Genomic DNA, 23,269 nt, shown 5'->3' with positions numbered 1-23,269 from the left:
ACGGACGAACACTTGGAAGATGGACTTCGAATTGCGAGCACTTCAATTAAAGTAAATTTGGAAAAGGTCGTCGGGAAAAGAACCCAGCTGTAATTTTCTCACTGAACTCGTTTAAAGACGGTGTGACAATAAATTTGAATAGCAGTTTTCTTCAGAAATTGCGTTTATGCGTATTAACTTATTATTTTTGGAAGGAGATCACTCTTAATAATGTCATAAGAATAACATGAAAAACAAAAAAACTACTTTTATGTGCCTGCAACTACTAGAAAGCATATGTTAAATAACGTGCGGCCCGCGGTGTCACCCAGATATTTATATCTTGCCCTCCAGTAATAAAGGTTGCACACCCCTGGATTATCTCATCAAAGATCAATCATGTTAATTGATTGTTTGATGAATTCGGAGGGATAAAGTTAATTCTTTTGAGGTCTGCTATTTTTTACGGTGAGTAGGCTACGCAAAAACATTCCTGGTAAAAATGCTATAGCCTAAATTTTAGGGCACATGGGTGGGAAAAGCTATTCAATGCAAAAGTCACATCACACGCGGACATCTAAAATGTCAAAAGAGCCACAAAACTTGTTATGTCATTCTTTATTGCCCTTTTTGCAAAAAGCTTGATTTACTGTAGGCTACATGTAGATTGCATGATAGAATAAGCTAACTATATGGGACCTAATCAGGGAAAACGGCGATTGCTATCAACTTATGGTCGTGTTTTTTTGCAGTTCTGTTGTGAGAAAGCTGTTAAAGTGTTACTTGTTCAGTCGAGAAGTTGTTGTTCAGCCAGAAAAGCTGAAAAATGGAAGCTTGAACGAGCCCCCCCTACATCAAGCCTTTTCGTATTTCGGGGGGCTGAGCCCCCCCAGGAATGCAACCCTGCTTGTGCCACTTTGTACTGCTACTACCATGCAAATAATGATATCCATTTTGACACTTGTGCTGGACATCCGAAAGGAAATTGGCAACACTTCTATCAGTGAAACCGGCGTCCCCATGGACTGCACTACCCGGTGGCAACTTTCCAAAAGGTACCATTAAAAAATCCCCTTTGAACTTTGTTTGGTAATTACAGAAGAAAAAAGAGCAATAGCAGTGGTGGGAATCAAATCCAGGTCAATGAAATGACTACCATCGCCCTAACCCTCTGCGCCAAATCAGCAACTGGCAATCCAATGACTTAATTTAGCTAGCATTTACGTTTTCCTTTGTTGCTCAAAGGGGATTTTTTAATGGTACCTTTTGGAAAGTTGCTACCCGGTGGTTTCAACACAGTTTACCAATGCTGAAATATATTTAAAAACTGGCTTTAAGACAACGGGCCTCAAGTATGAAAACGCCTAACGTAACTACTGCTAGTGAAACCGGATGGTGAATTTTTCTTACACTCTTTCAAAGAAAAAAAAATGCGCTTAGCCTCAGCTATATTCGAAATTACATCAGCCTCCAGTCATTACTATAGGCTTGAACGTTGGTAAGGCCTGCGTAATGCGTATAGAAACGTTAAATGTTGCTGTTTCTGACTCACTGAGAAAATTCCTGTCCGAACATATATCGGTACTTTTTCGTTTAGCAATGGTAATGCTTAGGCTCGTCCATAGCGTTTACAGTCAACATTTACCGTAAAATCGTTGTGTGTGTTCCTTATTCATGCAGTACAGTATCTTGAAGTAAGGGCTTCCAGAACTGGGTCGCAAAACAAATTAAAAGCGAACCTACAGTGGGAAGTTTACATTGTAAACTGCCCATCAAAGTTCTGCCTGAAAGCACTTCCTAATTTTCACTTCGGTACCACTGTAATTTGTCTGTGTTATAATTCTTCTTACAGTATTACATCTATGCAATGTAAACAATACAAACTCATCAATCGGTTTGCGTGCTGATACCTCGTTTCTTCAAGTTAGTTGGAAGAATTATCCGGTAGAGAAATATGTACATTTATTTTAAAATCGGCTCTGGCACTGTTGCAACAACAAACACCGTAACACAATCGAACATCATAGAAACTAGTTTATGTACATTGAAGCATTGGCATCCGAGCCTGATACGCATTGAAATAGTGAGTTGTTTTGAAACATGTTGCAGTCCGGAAAATCTGTAAGTTTAGCGGATATCGCAAAATTAAGTTTCTTTGGTCGTTGCGTAACAATATGTGCGACTCTCCGCAGTTTACACTCCAGTCGTGCAATACAACATTGTTCACCCCTCCAGTTGTCTGACGGAGGTATGTAACTGGATCGCATAAATTGGAAAACGCATTTTTTCGTTGATAAGTTATACGGCACAAGGCCGCTATGGTACTTTTCCAGTCTGGCACTAATGCAAATAGTAGACTGTGATCTTCTGGTGATAAATTATCGCAACATCTGCTTGACCTTGAAGCATACTTCGTAAGGGGATGATTAGTTGCAATAGGAGCGAAGTGTATTTAGGCAATTGTACAAAATGAAATCTTAGGAACTATTGGGATACAGAATCGCCTTCTGTAGTTGGCGTGGTGCAAACACCCGACGGCAGATAACGCTTTTGGAAAAACAACATATTTTGACGGGAAATGCGTTGGGAGTCCAGGGCAGATGCAGCTAGCTACAGAAAACAAGATTATGACAATCAATTCTTGTGATTCTGATCAAACACTAATTTAGCCTTTTAACCACGGCAGGGCACTTACGCTTGTGTCGGCTCATAATAAAAATCTAGGCTATACGTGACAGCTTCACGACCGGGAATGATTGATAAATACACAAATGGCTAATCATGTTGTGGAGCACTGATCTATTGTTGAAAGACTTCAACAACCGCGCTCCTCCACAAAATACAGTGTTTGCGGCATCTTCAATTGTGACCAAAGCCAGTTGAATGCTGGATCTGAAAGGATTTTTCTTCTCTCCAAGGCGTGGCTCATGCCACACATCGGTATTTCGATTCACCCTTGGGTCAGTTGGTCAAGGATTTGATCACCGGGCTGGCTTTCACTGATATTTGCTGTTGTTGTGAGGACCTAGGTAAAAGTGTCAGCAACATTAGATCATGAAATAATGTTTATAAATAAACATAGCTCAGTTGCTTAGCGTGTGACTTCTGAAACGAAGAAGCTTCAAGATCAAGCGGCACTGGTTCGACTATCGGGGTGTGCGCTTAAGCAACGCACGTTAAGGACTGCTCTCCATTCAGCGGCATCTAATGGATGGAATAAACCCTGGCAACAATCGGAAACTTCACTCTGTCAATCTCGGTGACAGGGCCTGCGTCAGTGGTTCAAAGCCTCTACACTAGGGTGTTTCATTTTTTCACCATTTTTGAAATTCAAAATGCCTGGGGTCCCATCTGGTGGTATTTGGGGAAAAAAGTTTACACCCCAAATTTTTTTCAATAATGACGTCATATTGAGGTGGTCCACGAGGTTTGAAATTTTTGGGCCTCGAAATTTGGCCGTATCTCCGGAACCGCTCATCATAGATCGACAAAATTAGTATCAAAATGCGCAGAAGGGTCGGTTTCCTATACCCGATGTAGAGAATATTAAGGTCTATCTGCTTCAGAAAAAAAGTTACTTAAAAAATTCTGATTTTTGGTCTATTTTCTCTTGATGAACAGAGATCAGGTGATCAAGATAAAAGTTTTTCTGTATTTTTCCACTCTTGGAAGCTGTTATTGCGTAATAATAGTTGGTGTTAATGTTTCAGTACTGGGCTTGTCTAGTCTTGCTATCTGGTTAAGCAAAGCCCCATCTTGCATTGCTCCGGGACCCTTCTTGGCGCCGTCCACAAAAGAAATGACATGGGAAAGATATATTTCGTTGATGTGGAACATGCATTCAATGGTATGAATATCATGACCAATTTCATCATTAAAATAATTGACCAGTCGAGTATTCTCCGGACTTTTTTCCCTGTGTTGAGAGCAGTCGTATCAGCCATGACTGAATATACTTGGGATAGGTGAACTCTGCAAGCCTCCTGGATGACGGTGCCAAAAATCAGTTCTGCAGTGACCGACACACTTTTGGGAAAATTTTTAACAGCAAGCACACTTTCGTGCTTCATGCCATTATCATCAACAAGTTGACCCAAGAAGACGCATCGATCTATTTTATCGACAACGCGCCCATCATAACATAACTGAACGGCAGAAGCTGAGTTGAGAAGGTTCTCACTTTCCATCAGAGATTTTTCTCTCGTTTTTTGTCGTTGGCGGTATACTGTCGAAGGTGATGCAGCAGCAGCTACTTGATCTTTTCCAAGAACCGACCTCATAAGGTCTGACTGCTGGCGTACCGAAGTCATCCTACGATCAGCAAGTACACAACTTCTATCATTTATTGAAAAATAATGTACTTTCTTGTACACTTTTCCCCAAACAGTTGGTTTCAGAGGCTCGTATTCCTTATCATCTTCCCAATTCATTTCCCCATCAGAGTCGCTTTCGCTACTGTGTAGACATCTAACTACTTCATTTCTTTTTCTCTGTTTCAAACATAGCAGTGCCGATGCTTTGACAGATTGTATGCCAGAAGTTCTAAGTTTCTCTGTTTGCTGAGCACTGGAAGACCAGCTTTGTTCCATATGCCAACTACATCTTTCAGCAGTTCATCTTTCAAATCTTGGAAATGGGGCATTTTCTTCAAAAACTTAGGATTCGTTTCGACTACTTTCTTCCTCAAGTAAAAATAGTGACTGACTATATCTGAATTAAGGAGAAGCACATTTCTCTCCAATTCCATGAAGTTTTGCATCGACTTACTAATACCTGACCTTAATGCCATAATGACACTTAATCTAAAGCAGGTGAGCAGCATACCTCTTCCTCAACGATTACATTAATATTATAAAAGCAATACCTTCAAATTACCATTTCATCTTTTGCAAAACCAACAAGGACTATTATAACGCAATAGCAGCTTCCAAGATGGAAAAATACAGAAAAACTTCTTATCGTGATCACCTGATCTCTGTTCATCAAGAGAAAATAGACCGAAAATCAGATTTTTTGAAATAAGTTTTTTTGTGAACCACATAGACCTAAATATCCTCTACATCAGGTAAAGGAAACCAACCCTTCTGCGCATTTTAATACTAATTTTGTCGATCTATGATGTGTGGTTCCGGAGATACGGCCAAATTTCGAGATTTTGAGGCCCAGATTTTTCAAACCTCGTGGACCACCTTAGTATGACGTCATAATTGAAAAAAAATTGGGGTGTAAACTTTTTTCCCCAAATACCACCAGATGGGACCCCAGGCATTTTGAATTTCAAAAATGGTGAAAAAATGAAACACCCTACTCTACAAGTATGCGCAACCGCCAGGATTAAGCTTTGCAAGAAGCTTTCCCTTTCTGAGGATAAAGACTCAATCAATCATACACTAGGCGGTTTAAAATCAAAACAACCCAGTGCTTACAAACTTGCAATAAACCTAGGCTTTGTTTTTACGTTTGCTTACACTTACTCTTCAATTTTGGGTAAACTTTTGTTTGTCGGTCACGAATAATAAAGCGAAAAAAAAGTTGCGGAAGCCATCTTTACAAATCTAAAGTGGGAAAGAATGCAACGGAGCTTACCTGGTCAGTCATTTCAGTGGTTCCATCCTCTGTGCTGGTCATATAAACATTTCCGTCATCTCCCTGCAAAAATGAAACACCTCTCAGCAATGCAACTCGTGCGCCCCAAACAGAAAAATCCGACATTTTAACACTAATTCAACGACTGCAGACGTTGAATCAATGTAAAAGAGATGGATTTTGCTGACTGGTGATGTCCAGCAGTACAAAAAAATGTTAAAAAGCGTCTTTACTTGAACAAAGGTCGCTCCGGGCTGGCCGATGATGTAACCCTCGTCTGTCTGGATCAATGTGTAACCTTCTGGGAGCTCGACGTACTGGCCATCGCCTATGGCAACCAGCTGCTTCCCGTCTTCAGCAGATACCACTGTGGCGCCTTCTTCTGGCGTAGGTTCGCTGCCAGCAGGTGTGGTCAAGTCTGAGGAAAGTGTGGCGTTGATCTGGGCAGTGGAGTCTCCTTCTGTTGTTACTACTTGCTTTCCTGAAGCATAATTGGCTTCGTTAAACCGGCCCAAGTGTTTCATGTGAAATATTCGAGAAGTAATATTGACACTTAGAGTTTGTAAACGTAGCGAGCTCAATTTCATTTACTAAGTATTCAGCATGTTAGTTTGGCATCGCGATAGTTTTTCACTTTGTTTAAAATACGTAATTTGTAAATGGTCTTTGAAAAAGAGAACACTAGATAGATACTAGGGTGTTTCATTTTTTCACCATTTTTGAAATTCAAAATGCCTGGGGTCCCATCTGGTGGTATTTGGGGAAAAAAGTTTACACCCCAAATTTTTTTCAATTATGACGTCATATTGAGGTGGTCCACGAGGTTTGAAATTTTTGGGCCTTAAAATCTCGAAATTTGGCCGTATCTTCGGAACCGCTCATCATAGATCGACAAAATTAGTACCAAAATGCGCAGAAGGGTCGGTTTCCTATACCTGATGTAGATAATATTAAGGTCTATCTGCTTCAAAAAAAAAGTTATTTCAAAAAATCTGATTTTCGGTCTATTTTCTCCTGATGAACAGAGATCAGGTGATCAAGATAAAAGTTTTTCTGTATTTTTCCATCTTGGAAGCTGCTATTGCGTAATAATAGTCCGTGTTCGTTTTGCAAGAGATGAAATAGTAATTTGAAGGTATTACTATTATAATATTAATGTAACCGTTGAGGAAGAGGTATGCTGCTCCCCTGCTTTAGATTAAGTGTCATTACGGCATTCAGGTCAGGTATTTGTAAGTCGATACAAAACTTCAAGGATTGGAGAGAAATGTGCTTCCCGTGAATTCAGACATAGTCAGTCACTATTTTTACTTGAGGAAGAAAGTAGCCGAAAGTAATCCTAAGTTTTTGAAGAAAATACCCCATTTCAAAGATTTAAAAGATGAACTGCTGAAAGATGTAGTTGGCATATGGAACGAAGCTGGTCTTCCAGTGCTTAGCAAACAGAGAAACCTAGCACTTCTGGCATACAATCTGCCAAAGCATCGGCACTACTATGTTTGAAACAGAGAAAAAGAAATGAAGTAGTTAGATGTCTACACAGTAGCGAAAGCGACTCTGATGGTGATATGAATTGGGAAGATGATAAGGAATACGAGCCTCTGAAACCAGCTGTTTGAGGAAAAAGTGTACAAGAAAGTACATTCTTTTTCCATAAATGATAGAAGTTGTGTACTTGCTGATCGTAGGATGACTTCGGTACGCCAGCAGTCAGATCTTATGAGGTCGGTTCTTGGAAAAGATCAAGTAGCTGCAATGCTGCATCACCTTCGACAGTATACCGCCAACGACAAAAAACGAGAGAAAAATCTCTGATGGAAAGTGAGAACCTTCTCAACTCAGCTTCTGCCATGCAGTTATGTTATGATGGGCGCATTGTCGATAAAGTAGGTCGATACGTTTTCTTTGGCTAACTTGTTGATGATAATGGCATGAAGCACGAAAGTGTGCAAGTGTGCTTGCTGTTAAATCTTTTCCCAAAAGTGTGTCGGTCATTGCAGAACTGATTTTTGACACCATCATCCAGTAGGCTTGCAGAGTTCACCTATCCCAAGTATATTCATTATTCAGTCATGGCTGATACGACTGCTCTCAACACAGGGAAAAAGTCCGGAGTCAATACTCGACTGGTCAATTATTTTAATGATGAAGTTGGTCATGATATTCATACCCTTTAATGCATGTTCCATATAAACGAAATATATCTTTCCCATGTCATTTTGTTTGTGGACGGCGCCAAGAAGAGTCCCGGAGCACTGTAAGATGGGGCTTTGCTTAACCAGATAGCAAGACTGGACAAGCCCAGTACTGAAACCTTAATACCAACTATTATTACGCAATAACAGCTTCCAAGATGAAAAAATACAGAAAAACTTTTATTTTGATCACCTGATCCCTGTTCATCAGGAGAAAATAGACCGAAAATCAGATTTTTTGAAATAACTTTTTTTTTGAAGCAGATAGACCTTAATATTATCTACATCAGGTATAGGAAACCGACCCTTCTGCGCATTTTGATACTAATTTTGTCGATCTATGATGAGCGGTTCCGAAGATACGGCCAAATTTCGAGATTTTGAGGCCCAAAAATTTCAAACCTCGTGGACCACCTCAATATGACGTCATAATTGAAAAAAAATTGGGGTGTAAACTTTTTTCCCCAAATACCACCAGATGGAACCCCAGGCATTTTGAATTTCAAAAATGGTGAAAAAATGAAACACCCTAATAGATACACTGCTCTATTGCATGCATCCTGGCAACCTCAATTCCAGCCAACAAACTAAGCTCAGAAAGCAAACACACTTTGACTCGATGTTTGCCAGAAGAACAATCGTCTCTACAATTGTATGATCGTATTTTTACTTTTGTTTGATCGTGTTTAAAAATTAACGTTTGTGGAGAGACGTAAAAAACTTCACCACCGCACAACTTGAGATGAACCTACCTGGACTGATAAGGGTTTTCTGGCCGGCTTGCACAGACGTTGTCGTCGTGGGCCCAATGACAGTTGAAGTCAGGATCGAGGATTCTTTGGCGACAAGATGCGATTGGTAGCGGTTGGCGAGTTGCATCCGTGCATGTTCTTGCAGTGTTGCCGAGTTGTTGGCTCTCACCTGCTCGGCGAGGTAACTTGGTTTGCGGACTTGATAACCACGTTTCCAAGAGCCCCTGTAAGTGAGCGAGCCGAATGAACATATGTGACTAGTGGCGTTGGTATGAAATAGATGGCAACCAAAGCAAGAGCCCTTAAATGTTTTGTCGGCGAGTCATTCTTGACATATTCAGACGAGTTTGAACCGCACAGATCTAATCTTCAATGAAACGTGTCCATTGATAATAATGATTCGTACTTGACTCAGAAAGAAAATGAAATGTTTCATGGAGGCAATATTTGCTACATTTGGCATGATTGTACAAATGTACAGCCATAGCAACAGTACCCTCGCGTTACCTTGGCCTATTAGTCGTGTAAGAACGATTGATGGTTGAGGTATCCGCTACAGTTTGCTTAGTGACGAATCTCTGGGGTGGTGTGAACATTCCACCGCCTCGTTTCTTGCGAGCTTGGTCTGCAAACGAGAGTTTTACGTTATGACTTTGCTATTTTAAGCTAGTTAGCACGACCTCACAGGGTATGTTCACGTAGACTGTTAAGGGAATTTCATGATGTGAGTATTTTTGAAAAAGGCCAAGTGCACAATTACAGTTGAAGCGTTGTGAAGTACAGAAATAAGCCGATCTATCAACAATTTTTTCGTCAGTTACAAATTAATCGCGAAGGTAATGCTGCAAATAGTTACTTCGGTCGTTGAGTTCCGGCAGTTTGAGTCGATGTACCGGCGGTTCCATCTTGCAGTTCATGCGGAAGGAGTTGGCGGCTATCATATGTGTGGTTGGCTTTTGATAAATTCCCCCGATGTGAGCATCGATACTGCTGCTGCTGATATGCAAGGACTCAGCGGCCTAGAATAGATACCAAGAATGATAGAATGGAGGTGTCAGCTGTATAGCCCGAGTTGTGAGAGCTTTAGTACGGCACGTAAAAGGGTGCCAGTTCGACACCGCTCAGGAGCACGTGCTATGTCTTGAAGACACTTATAGATATGCCTAAAGGTGGACACGAGGATTGGCTTCTTTGCCTCCCTGTCCACTTGATCTAAATCTTCAACCACCGGGCGTAAGCCTGGATACTACAAAAAAAAAATGAATAAAGCAGCTTCGCGAAAGAAAACAAGTGTTTTCAGTGCCCACGCTGAAAATAAACCTCTTAAAATTGGATTTCTTGTACGGAAGACAAAAAAGACTTGCAGTGTACCTGTTTATTATAAACTGGCATTAAAATAACTTTTTCCATCCGCCTATCACCGCCGACTTTATTTGCACGCCTCAGCAAGGTGCTGTATCGTATCGATTCCTTCTCCACACAAGTGTGTAGATCTTCAAGTTGGCTGTACAACGAAGGGAAGTGCACGTTCTTTTTTGACATTTGGCCAGCCTGAGTAAAAACAACATAAATGACTAGTTAGCACAAAGTTAAATATTGCAATCGTTTTCTCTTTCAGTTCTTGTGTGTGAGGTGCCGGGAATCATGTTTTTTTTCGTTCATCCTGCAGCCGTTAAACTGCGTTGTTATTTACTGCGAGTCGAGCATCTCAAAATCGGCCTTTTATCTACCGCATCTATTCACGTAGCAGTTCAATGCGCCAATCTTTCCAGAAGATTCTAAATCAATCTTCATCATGGAAAGTTTGTTCTCCGAACTTACTTTATGTAAGAAAAAATCTCCGACAGAAATGATGTCCAGCGCTCGAGGTATCGCAACACTCCGTATTTCCTCAATAGAACACTGCTGCAGCAGCTTACGAAGCCTGTACTTGTTGTCAACATCACCTTCTTCTTCAACCTGCAAAACGAACAGTAGAAAAATACAAAGTAGAGTTTGCTGACAACGATTACCAAAAGCAGAAACCTATTGGAGTTTGCTATGATACAATATCCCAGATAGCAAATCAGTCGTTTTTTTTATATTGATTCAACGTCTGCAGACATTGAACCAATGTATAAATCGACTGATTTGCTGTCTGGAATACTTGAACAATTCAAAAGATCGTGAATTTTTTTCTGTGTTTTCAAGTGATCAAATTTACGCAGCTGATCTGTAGCCAGACCCCACCAATACGACCTAGGCTGTTTCATCAATGGCGTTCGTTTACTGTGGTTTCAGGTCATTGAAGTATTGAGAGAAAAGTCTTCCGCTAGAAGTTTGACGGCATGTCTATAAGAACGTTGAAATAAAATTCATACCAACAGTTCAACATAGCTACCACGAATGCTAGATCAGAAATCTAAATGTAGTTCTAAGATAAATTGCTTTGTAATTCACGGTCAGACAACACTACGCTTCATTTAGAAATTAGTAACCAGTTAAGAAAAAATGGTAGAATTAATGTGCTCGCTGTCAAGAAACCCCAACAACATTAGCGTCATAACCTTGCGGCGGAGGCTCCTTTCCTTGCCTAGGGTGGGAGGCTAATTTAATTTAACAATAGCACTAAACTGCACGAACAGTAGCGCAGAAAATCATCAGTGCGTATTAACAGTTCATAAAGCGTAAGCTTATGTCATAAAGAGTACTTACGAAATCTTTTAATGAACCATCATTCGTTGTTGTTGGCTCAGCATTTTTGGCTTCAGCAATATTAGATTCTTTCGACAGCTTTCTTGCTAAAACGTCCGACGGGCTTTCATTTTTAGTATCAGTTTCAGGGCTTGTTTCGTCTGCTGGTTCATTGGTTTGCGGTGTGTCTTGGTTTTCGGTCTTTTCTTTTTCTTCTTGGTTATCTTCAGCAGGAATGGGTTCATCGATGATCATAGGCTCATCGGAGTCTTTGGAAGATTGGGAAGTTGTCGCTTCGTCTGGTTTTGAAGCCAAGTCTTGGATTTCTACGACTGTGTCACCGTCCGCACTTTCCTCAGATGTCACGTCTTTCTCTGGTGCACTTTCCTCGGTCGGTGTTTCAGGTTTCTCTGTTTCTTTGTCTTCTTTCTGAACAGGAGAAGTTGCCTGAAGTCGTTTGTCGGCCTCCCGTTTGTCCGCAGGAGACAACATCACTACAGGTCCAGAGCTAATCGCTGGAGAAGATGGCTTTAAGGTCACTTTCTTCACGTCTTCGCTTTCATGAATTGAATCGTTTAAAGAAGTACCACCTGTCAAATTTTTGTTTTTTTTTGGACGACCGCGTCCTCTTTTCTTTGAAGAATCGTTGCTTGCGCTGCTGGAAGATGGAGGAGTCTTTGCGACGGATGGTTTTATGACTGGAGGAGGCTTTGGAGACTTAATTGCATCTTTATCGGGCGACCCTTCGAAATGTTGGCTATGTCTTTTTGTCATTCTTGCAATATCCAAACTAAACCTGAAAAAATATGCGCGTGTGTGAGTGTGTATATTATAACAGGTTACAGGAAACAAGGCTTCCCAAGCTCCGTGTAAAGCGAGTCCAAAACTTGATCCAACAACTTTACATTTGTATAAAAAAGATATAGGGCGAAGTGGATAGCAATCACACAATTTTCAACAACCCATGCACCAATTGGTATTCGTAGAGCTTGAAAATAAAGCATAAAAACACGCTTTTACTTAAACCTCACTCAAATATCAAAAGTATTAACAATCGCTAAGAGCAGGCTCGTGTAAATATTAAAATTCAATGTGACGTTTAACGTTCTTTTACAAGTGCAACGTGTTTTAACAGCGTCGTTATGTTATTTATCACGCAATTTAACTTAGCGTTCTCGCAATCAATTGCTATAATGTAACCCTTTAAGTAAGACCCAATATGGAAGCGCAGTTTCCCAGTCGTTGCTGCTAGTTTTAGAATTGTTTACATATTAGTGTAAAGCTAAAAATTTCAATGAATTTAAAACTCACCTAAAAACACTCTATTTCACTGAACATTATGACTGCAGGTACCGTATTATTTATTACCATCGTCATGTACAGCGCCCAGGAGCATAGTTTGCAGTATGGATATGGCGTTATATTAGTGTTATAATTATAAAACAACAAACCTGGAAGGTTTTCTGATTCTACCAGAGCGAGATTTCGTTTCTGCTAAACTTGCCGACAACAACTCAGCTTCTTCTTTTTCCTTTTGCAATTCCATCAACTTTTGTGTTTTCTGTTGTTCTGCCTGTTGCTTTTCCTTTCTAATTCTTTGCGCTTCCTTTTGTCGTTCTTTCTCTTGCTCCATTTCAATTCTCTGGGCAGCAGTAACTTCATCTTCCATTGGGGCAGTTTCAGAGGGCTCAACTTTGGGCTCCTGTTTTAAAGACCATTTTACCATTTAAAGTTTACAAATTGCAAAAAATACAATCAAAAACAACATCAAAAGTTACGTTTTAAATCAGGCCATAAAACCCACCTCCTGCTGTGGCTGACCGAGTGTTTCCTTTTCTTCCCATTCTTTGACTAATTCGGCCAAGCTGTGCTCCGGCGGCACCTCATGCTTCGCAGTCAACACAATGTTGTATTTGGGATTTAATTCCATGTTTATAAGAATGTCGTGCGTGACTTGTTTGACATGGACTTTGACCTGGTTGATGACAAAATTATTCTTACAAATTGAAATGAATTTATTTTAAAACAAGAGATATGCGATTGAGTTCAAACAGCAGCTGCTAGATTTCAAGTTGAAGCTTCTTTGGACACCAGGATGGTTTAACCGGTAAAACGTCAAGTTATCGTTTGGTAACCGCATTTAACCAAGTGGACTTCAAATTACCGTGCAAGTAAAACATTGACTGAGTGATTGAAGAAGATAAGAAACATACCGTGTAAACTGCACCAGGTTTGTTCAGCTTCACCAAAGCGTCTGTAAGCTGAATTTGCGCCGGCAGCACTGGCTTCGAGTATATTCCACTATCGGCCATGTCTGACTCAGGAATTAGCCGTGGACGGCCTACCTTCCTCTTGAAACCAACATTCGGGTTGTATCTAGCATACCTGAAAGCCCATAGAATTGAATTTGAAAACCGATGCATTTATATTGAAATGGCTCGTTTCGGAGAAATCCCAATTTGAAGACTGCTTTTTTCGGAGAAAATCGATTCAGTGATTTCTTAAATCCAATGACCACTTTTGTTTAGTTAGAGAATTTGTAAGGATTATTTGGGTAGGTGATTTTTGTGTTTACCTTCCCATACCCATGCAAACGAGAAAATGAAGTATTATACTGTTTCAGTGAGGTTGTAACAAAAATCTTGCCAGAAATATTTATAGCTGACATTACTTCGCATTTCCACCACCCATATTTGGGACTTTGGGTTTTGGCTGGATATCATATGACATGTCCCCATCGAAATCGTCAAAATTGTAAATGGAATCATCGACATCTTGCTCGTCATGTTTACGTTTGACTCCGTTCTTCTTTGGGGCAGAGAACAAATTCTTTGGCGGCTTAGTAAAGCTCTTTCCAGATGATATGTGACGAAAGACAACCTTCATCAAAAATAAGATATTTAGTATTATACTAACTTGAAAATAATTTTTTTTCCACAATAAAGATTGGACATCCTGTATCATACTTGGGTCTGCTACTATTCGGTGAGTCCGATTCGGTGAGTCCGATTCGGTGAGAGCCTTTTTCGGTGAGAGCCCTATTCGGTGATTTTTTTGAATTTTTTTTTGAAAATTATCGGGTACCGTAGCCTAATTAAAACCCTTAACCCCAAACCCAAAAACCCAAACCCCCAAAAAACCCCAAAACCCCCAAACCCCCAAAAAACCTCAAACCCCCAAAAAACCCCAAACCCCCAAAAAAACCCAAACCCCCAAAAAACCCCAAACCCCAAAAAACCCCAAACCCCCAAAAAACCCCAACCCCCCAAAAAACCCCAAACCCCCAAAAAAACCCAAACCCCCAAAAAACCCAAACCCCCAAAAAACCACAAAACCCCAAAAAAAACCAAAACCGCAACCCCCAAAAAACCCTAACCCCCTAACCCCAAAACCGCAAACCCCAACCCCCAAAAACCCCCAAACCCAAACCCCAAAAAACCCCAACCCCAAAAACCCCCATACCCCCTAACCCCAAAAACCCCCTATCCCCTAACCCTATAACGGCAATGATAATTAGGCTACGGCGCGCAATAATTTAAAAAAAAAACTCACCGAATAGGGCTCTCACCGAAAAAGGCTCTCACCGAATCGGACTCACCGAATCGGGCCATTCCGATCATACTTACACTCCTGCAAGCCTGAAATCCAAACCATTAAATCTTTTAATCTCAACATATCCAGACATAATTTGGGCTAAAATAGACAAAAGCATTTTAAAAACCAAATGTGTTATACATGGTGTACAGAATAACCAAATAATCTAAAAATACTTAAAATTGGCTCAAAACACCAACACAGATTGACCAAATGCTTGTATGATGAAACTGAACACAACAAATTAAGACAGCAACAAAATAAAAAATATTGACACGTTTTCGCGAGGTCAGCAGCTGATAGTATCACTCACGGCTCATGAGTTTACAGGTGAACTGAGTATATTATGGCAAGGAAAACACAAACAAGGTTAGATGAAATGTAAACTGAAAATCCCATACTGAAAACACAAAGCATACACCACAAGCCATTGACACTGACAGTTCACACATACAGGTACACTAGACACAGACTATCCAGCTGCAGCAAACATAGGCGCCTAACTATTTTTTTGACCGTGGGGGCGAAAGCGTGTTTCATCAGCAGCAACGTAAATTCAGCAAAATGTCACGCAGATCGATGACGTAATTATGCCGTCACACTAAGATTACTTTTATTGCCACACTCGGAGTTATCGCTACGTTCGACCTATCGTTAATTTATTATAAACAAAACTCGATCACTTCGGTTAAGCAAACACATGCCATGCGTCTGCTAGAGGTTGATGGACTGCGACTCTTTAAGCTAAGCACAACATAAAGTTCAGCAACGAACTAGATTTATTAGCATGAAACACGAGACGAAAAGCAAGGTTTACTAAAAGGTATACTGCAGGGGTGGGCAAACTTTTTGTACTGAGGGCCACATATGAAAAAATGTTGCAGCCGGGGGGCCGCACACTCTCGTCACAAATAGGAAAATTTACCCGGTGTGTAAATAAACGCATATTCATATTAAACACAATTTTTGTATTTCACACTCAGTTACGTTTAAAGCTATGCAATCATCATCACAAAAGTTAATGAGACTTGTGCAACTGTTCACAGTTTTTCACAATCTTCTGGTTTGGTTGTGTCTTTTTAAATTGTACTTGAAAACAGCCACGGACTCAAGCACAACAAGCAAACTGCTTTATTCCCAATTTCGATAAAATAGTATTTAACAGTCCATTCCTTATTGAAAACACGACTTTCGTCTTCAATCTTTCGCTTCTTAACAGCACTTATTATTTTAACAGAGTAAAAATATAAATCTTTTATTTAACAAAAATCCTGTCGAAGTAGAAAACATTAAACAGTGCGTCTCAAATAACAATGAAAAGCTATTTGGAGGAAAGTAGAAGTACTGGTAGGCAATGCTGCCACAGCAAATTTGGAAAAAACACAAGATTTAAGAAAAAAAAGCACAAGATTTGGATGCAAAAGCACAAGATTGCAAAATTGAACCTTTGCGACCCATTTTGTGCCAATTTGAAAAATAACATATGACTCTGAAATCAACAGTTGAGAGAAGATAATTGCTTACTAAATCACTGCTCTCTTTCAATTCGAGGTCTTTAATTTATATGACAAATCTTACAAAAAGCTACATAATATCGATCAGTTTTGTCTTCTTGTATCGAACTTTTAAAATCAGGATCATTCAACCATTGACGATTAAAAGACTGTTTATACCACTTTTTTGTTTTGGGACTTGGTGAATGATTGTCATTATTTGATGCTGAATGCTGATGTACGGTACTCTTTTCGCTGCTCTTGTTATCTAGCAACACAACCTCTGAGTCAGGCGATGAGCACATATCGTACTCTCTTCAGATCAAATTTTTAGCTAATCTTGTCAGGCTTGATAACTCAATGTGTAAAATTGGTCAATATGCCTAAGTACGGTACCAAAAACCTAGTTACCAAAACCTTTTAGTGCCAGTCCTTAATTCTCTACCAAACTCAAACCATGGTAGCAACAGTTAATTTGACTTTGATTAAAAAACACAAGATTTAGCCAAAAATTGATTGGAAAGCACAAGAGCACAAGATCTAAAGTAAAAACACAAGATCTTGTGCTAAAACACAACTCGTGGCACCACTGCTGGTAGGCCTACGGTAGCCGCTACCGTATTTGTATTTTATGATCAAACAATTGCATCAAACAATGCGTGAGAGCATGTTGCAATACATGCGCGACTAACGTGTGTGTGTTTACGCACTGAAAGTGAAGAGAAAAACACACTCGGAAATGGAATAATATTTTGTCATGTAACCTGTTTAATTAAAACAATAAGTGATGAGTAGTAGTTTCTGCAAGTGCCGGCGGGCCGCATAAAATGGTCTCGCGGGCCGCATGCGGCCCGCGGGCCGTAGTTCGCCCACCCCTGGTATACTGTATTAATGGAATGACAATGTTTTGAAAATGGAATGCAAATACTAACTTGATCATACGCTTGAAAATATACCTGTTGAAAGTAAAATCATTCATGTTTACATCAATTCAACAGCACGTCACCTTGAATAAATTTAGAAGTGGCTGACATCCGTAAACAGCCCTTGAAAATAGTTACGGAGAGACGTTTGATTAAGTTTTCCGCTTGACATTTCTCTCTTTTCACTACAATGTCGCAACTTATGACTGACCTGCTTTTAATTCGCTGTCAAACGCCGGTTTTCGTGTTGTAGATGAAACAAAAGATGCACATATTCCCGCCTTTGATCGAGTTTCTATGGCAACGGTCGTGTGTGCGCAATGCGGTTTGCACCAGCCCTTGTTGCGTTGGTTAATGTTAGTGGTTACCTCGGGCCGAGACTTCGAGTTCATTTTCACAGCGAGCGATTCACTGCAGAGGTTTCGACTTTCGAAAGCGACATCGAGTCTGTTTGCAAGTGCATAAAGCTAAACGCACGCTCCGTGTCTACGTAGCAAATTGTGTTGTTTTTGGGTGCGTCTGCAGACGTTAAATCAATGTAAAATGACAGATTTTGTTGTCTGGTGTGGGATTGTAGCATCGCTGCTCGTTCTGGTGATTATTTATCGCGAAGCTGTTGTGGTGTGCATTTAAAAAATGTTTTCCTGCTGCCGATCGCTAGTTTATCTATTGTTTTATGTACCAATACAGCATAAAAGTTGCCCCCACGGAAAAATATGCGTGGGGGCCGGGCCCCCACGGGTTAGGCGCCTATGGCAGCAAAGGTCTTGCACTCCTAGGCAGCTATGATGGGTCTGCTACTATTCGGTGAGTCCGATTCGGTGAGTCCGATTCGGTGAGTCTGATTCGGTGAGTTCCTAACCTCTAACCCAGGGACGGGCAACATACGGCCCGCGGGCCGGATCCGGCCCGCGACGGGATTTTGAGCGGCCCGCAGACAGTTCCCGGTCTTTACATGATAATGTGGCCCGCGGCCACACTCTGCCGCAATCACCCACTACTTGCTTACTACGTCAAATAATACTGACTGTTAGTTATTCTTTAGTTGTTTGTGTTCTTTGACTCTTTGTTTTCGGTTTTTAGTCAAGTGACAAGCATGTTATGTTAAGTCATAAACGGGCCCTTCCATTCTTTTTCTTTGTCCCTTGTAAGAATCTCCTTCAGTCTCAAACCTCGCCTCAAGCCGGAAAAATAGATCAAAGTGAAATTTGGCTAATTAGTGTAATAATTAAACGGGGAACGTATGCAAATAATAGTGAGTGTTAGTTATTCTTCAGTTCTTTGTGTTTTTAGCTTCTTTGTTTTCGGTTAAAATTAGATTATGAATTTACAATAAATATTTTCTCATGGATTTTGCCAAGAAACGTAATGTTTGCTTTGCAATGAAAGTGTTACCGAAATCGACCACAGATGTCTCACTGACTTCAGCAGCTATTGAAGTACATTACGCTAATTGTTAATCAATTCGTTAAATATATACTGTTTTTGATCTCTATGCTTTAAACTTCAAGTTTACATTACATACGATTTATTCCTTGTCTAAGTAGATAAATACGCGATTTATGTAGCAATTCATGAATCCGGCCCGCCAAGTACTTCATTTTCCCATATCTGGCCCGCCGACTGGAGAAGTTGCCCGCCCCTGCTCTAACCCTAACCCCAAACCCCTAACCCTAAAACGGCAATGATAATTAGGCTACGGTACCCAATAATTTAAAAAAAAAAATGAAAAAATCCCCCGTTAAGGGATCGGACTCACCAAATCGGACTCACCGAATCGGACTCACCGAATCGGACTCACCAAAACGGGCCATTCCGGCTATGATAGCTGTTGCTATTAAAACACAGTGACCATGACTATACATGATGGAGCTGAAAGCAATTTCCCAGCAGAAATACTAAGTATATACAATTGAAGGTACAAATAAATGTTTCACAGGTTCAATAGCCTACTATATGTATACCGTATATAAGGGTCTGCTACTATTTGGTGAGTCCGATTCGGTGAGTTCCTAACCTCTAACCCTAAAACGGCAATGATAATTAGGCTACGGTACCCGACAATTACAAAAAAAAAAATTAAAAAAATCACCGAATAGGCATCGGGCTCACCGAATCGGACTCACCAAAACGGGCCATTCCGGTATATAGATGTTTTACAGATCAGTTTTTAATAGGTGGTTTAAAATGAAGAAGGGGGGACGAAAAGTACCAAAGTCCTATATCGTATTACTAAGTCAGTTCAGCAAATCCAATACTCCTGAAATTCAACAGCTTTGAAAAAAGTCCTGTCCAATTAAACTGGATACAATGGAGATGGATATACATACATAATATTTATGACATCTCACAGCATTTTGCAGTATTTAAATTATGAAAAATATATGAAAAACACAAACAATTAAATACTTTTATGTTTGGGTTAGACTGCAATGCTTCCAATTGATTGGCAGTTATTTGGGATTGGTGGATTTGCACCATCTTCGTTCCATCATTTGCAACTTTCAAGTTCTGGGCTGAAAACGTCAATCCAGGTACGCCAAGACTAAAGGAACCACCCTGTGCAAAAATGAAATAAAAAATAATTACTAAAAACCATCGTGTCTTCCGTAATCTGTAAAAATATGTATAAACATTTGACCTATGAATCCAACAATAAACCATGAAAGTGATGAAACCTATATGATATTTCCAGAGAAAAAAAATATCATATGATACCGTACAACAAGCAAACAAAAGATTCTAAAGACAAAAATATTCCAAGTCAGTTAACTTGTATAGCAAAAAATAGTAGTCTTTGTAAAGAGGTGGCTATGTTTAACAATTGGCAAATGAAATTAAGTAACAATGATGACACAAAAACAAAACAAAAATGGTGATGTTTTTAGCCATGCATCTAGCCTCAATAAAGCAAATAAAAAATTGATTTACAATACATCGAAATATGCAAGGCCAGAGAATAATTCTTTTTCAGGTGCCTGGCAAAGGATAGGTGCTGGTGCATAGCCAAAAATGTTTGCATGTTTGTATATATCGCAATGACAAAAGTGTAAATGTTGTGGTGTTGTGGTTTAGTTTTGCTCACATAGTGTAAATTGTTTAAAAGGATAAATAAATAAACTACAATAGATAACTATATTAAAGATTTAAAAAAATATAACTTCTTATAAACTTGCTTTTGCTTTCCATTTGTTTGGTTCAATCTTTCTTGTAGCTTCTTCTAAAATATCTGTGACTTGTTGTTCTATTCTGCCGTTCTTCTCAACCATAGATGATTCTTCTGGTTCAAGGGAAACTGCTGGGGCAGAGACTGCAGTGCTTGCATCTTGAGGCAATTGTATCAATTCTTCTATTCTATTTGTTAAAGCATCATCATTTGATTCTTCTTGTGCAGCAGCAATGGTTTCTGACAAATGTTGCTCAACAGTTTCAAGAGGGTTTTCTGTGACTTCGGTTGATAACATAGCATCATCTTCAAAGTGAAGAACAAGATCTTCTGTTAAATTGTTCTCTTGGGCAGCATCAGTGCTTTGTTGTGGTTCAGAAACTTCACGCAATGGAGCATCAACATCCATTTTTTCATCTTCAAGTTCTGCTAAAAATTCAGCAGCATCTTTATTTGCAACATCTGTTACTTCATCAGAGACTATTTGTTCAGCAGTAACATCAGATTCCACTGGCTCAATCTTCATACTATCACTTACTACATCTTTTTCAACTTCTTCAGATGTGGATTCAGTTTTCTCAGGAGTAGCTTCACTTTCCCCAGGTCTATCATCAGTTTCTACAGGTGTAGCTTCACTTTCCCCAGGTCTATCATCAGTTTCTACAGGATTAGCTTCAGTTTTCTCAGGTTTATCATCAGTTTCTACAGGTGTAGCTTCAGTTTCCCCAGGTTTATCATCAGTTCCTACAGGTGTAGCTTCACTTTCCTCAGTTTTATCTTTAGTCTCCCCGGGTGTATCTTCATTTTCTTTTAACATTGTTTGGGTTTCCTCAGCCAAAATCTCAGCTTCCATGATATAATTTAGTATTCAAAAAATGAATAAATTAAATCAGTGCAACAATATGGTTTAGGGCACACGACTTCAAAGCTACAAGATTAAAAAGTGGCTAAAATGTATGTTCAAAAAGCATAGGTTAACTCAATTCAAATGCATTTTTTTGGTTTTCTTGATTATTTTTAAACACACAAGTCATAATTGATTTTAAATAATAATAAAAGTAGAGAGTGAAGTCTCACTTTCATGCTTTAAAGAATGTATTTTTCTGACCTACGGTACTCATCTTTGAGCTATCACACTAAAACATTCTCACGGTCAAACAACTGAGGTATCGGTACCTGTAAACGAATGCAACCTAGTTCGTACCATGAACAGTTTGGATCGTCAGTTCGTACCTTGAAAAGATCGAGAAAAAAAATTAAAAAAAGCCCAAGTCGCTGATCGCAGTTTCCGCAATCATTTTAAAATTTTCTCACTGAAAAGATCGAGAGAAAAAATAGCTCAAAACCGAAGTCCGCTGATCGCAGTTTCCGCAAACATTTTTCTGCAGTTTCCGCTAACTCTAACCATAGAGTAATCTATGCTCTAACCCTAACCCTCGCTGATCGCAGTTTCCGCAAATTTTTTCCGCAGTTTCCGTTAACCCTTACCCTAATTCTAACCATAGAGTAATCTATGCTCTAACCCTCGCTGATCGCAGTTTCCGCAAATGTTTTTCCGCAGTTTCCGCTAACCCTAACCATAGACTAATCTATACTCTAACCCTCATTCATCGCAGTTTCCGCAAACATTTTCCTGCAGTTTCTGTTAACCCCAACCCTCGAGTTTGTTTCAAATTGTTTGGGGAAACTCCGATCAGCGACTTCGGCTTTTTTTAATTTTCTTTCTCGATCTTTTCAGGGTACGAACTGACTGTACAAATGGTTCAAGGTACGAACTAGGTTGCACCCCCTGTAAACAATTTGGATCTTGTAGATTTCAAGCTGCCCAGCTTTGAAAAAACAAACTTTTCATGTTGACTTTCCAACAGAACTGGACAGCTTCTTGCCAATTTTTTTATCAGATAGCCTGTTATACCGGTACATGGGACAAATAATACCGATACCGGTACATGGTACCGGTACAAATAATACCGGTACATGGGACAACCAAAGATGACATGGTTGGCTGTTTGCTCTGTTACAACACACTAACATGCAGCAGAGGCCCTTATGCCTCAACATGCAAAGTAAGCATTAAAACACCCAACTTGCATTCTCAATCGATTCCGCGTGACCCACCCCTGTCTCTGAAGCTCAGAACCAAGAACTAACTTCATGAACAGGGATCCACAAGAACAAATAAGTTGTTTGTATTTTTCTTTGTGTTTGATTGTAAAATTATGTTAAATTTAGTGAAGCTATTAAGTTTGATGTGTAACAATGAAAATGCATTAACGAAGCCTTAAGAATAAACAACGGTACCGGTACTGACTGTTTAGCTCAACAAGCCGAAATTTACAATTTTTTGGTTAATAAACCTGAGTCATCTCTAGATTGTCGATATCTCTGTTAACTCGATAGTCACATTCTATGCTATGTTTATGCAGGCAAGCTGTAACAATTATTGCCTAGCTTTGACACAATAAAATACTATCAAAAGTTTTGAATTATGAACTGTGTTTTACTTGCAAAAAATTGGCACATTTACAGACTCTCCTCTCTCTCTACTAGTCTATTGTTGCATTTAAATCACCCATTTTTTAGTCAATGCTTAGTTTCTTCATCCATGTACGGGTAATGTCTTGCAAAAATAGGCTAACAGCCTTCTACAACCATGGATCGACCCAGGGCATTTTAAATTGAGAATATTATTATTTTCACAACACTTCAATCGTTGACAAAAATAAAGACGGTGGATATTCAGTCTTATTGTCAGCTTTGCCAAGTTCTAATACAGTAGACCAAAAAACCTCAATTGCTATTTCTTCATAAAACCCCCAGGGTGTTGACAATAAAATATACATGGGGAAATCAAATTATCAAAGAATAACTTACGAAACAGATTGCTAATCTGTTGCTTTTGGTGGAA

At 39.6% G+C, this 23,269-nt stretch overlaps 1 protein-coding gene across 1 annotated transcript; it reads right to left on the bottom strand.

Annotated features, from left to right (window-relative positions):
- Window positions 1-1,795: 1,795 nt before the first annotated feature.
- On the bottom strand, window positions 1,796-21,301 carry LOC145774010 (uncharacterized). The gene is made up of 15 exons (XM_082585138.1): window positions 20,372-21,301; window positions 19,605-19,754; window positions 13,857-14,065; window positions 13,399-13,570; window positions 12,990-13,160; window positions 12,637-12,887; window positions 11,207-11,981; window positions 10,334-10,471; window positions 9,884-10,063; window positions 9,369-9,531; window positions 9,020-9,137; window positions 8,513-8,736; window positions 5,799-6,046; window positions 5,566-5,628; window positions 1,796-3,004 (listed from the first exon to the last, which is right to left on the bottom strand). Exons 1-15 carry the CDS (start codon window positions 21,212-21,214, stop codon window positions 2,930-2,932), a joined length of 3,780 nt encoding a protein of 1,259 aa, XP_082441264.1. The 5' UTR covers window positions 21,215-21,301; the 3' UTR covers window positions 1,796-2,929.
- Between the last annotated feature and the right edge of the window lie 1,968 nt (window positions 21,302-23,269).

This window comes from Aplidium turbinatum, chromosome 7, assembly GCF_918807975.1.
Source record: "Aplidium turbinatum chromosome 7, kaAplTurb1.1, whole genome shotgun sequence".
NCBI classification, from domain to species: Eukaryota; Metazoa; Chordata; class Ascidiacea; order Aplousobranchia; family Polyclinidae; genus Aplidium; species Aplidium turbinatum.
Note: the sequence above shows the minus strand (reverse complement) of the source record. Positions and strands in the feature narration are given on the sequence as shown.

Bases quoted from the DNA above. Each gene is read 5' to 3' on its own strand.
- LOC145774010 (XM_082585138.1), bottom strand. From the start codon at position 21,214: ATGGAAGCTGAGATTTTGGCTGAGGAAACCCAAACAATGTTAAAAGAA. The intron at 13,161-13,398 runs GTATGTTTCTTA...GTCATCAACCAG, and splicing joins AACCTGGTGCAGTTTACACG to GTCAAAGTCCATGTCAAACA. The intron at 3,005-5,565 runs GTAAGCTCCGTT...ACTTTTACCTAG, and splicing joins CCACTGAAATGACTGACCAG to GTCCTCACAACAACAGCAAA.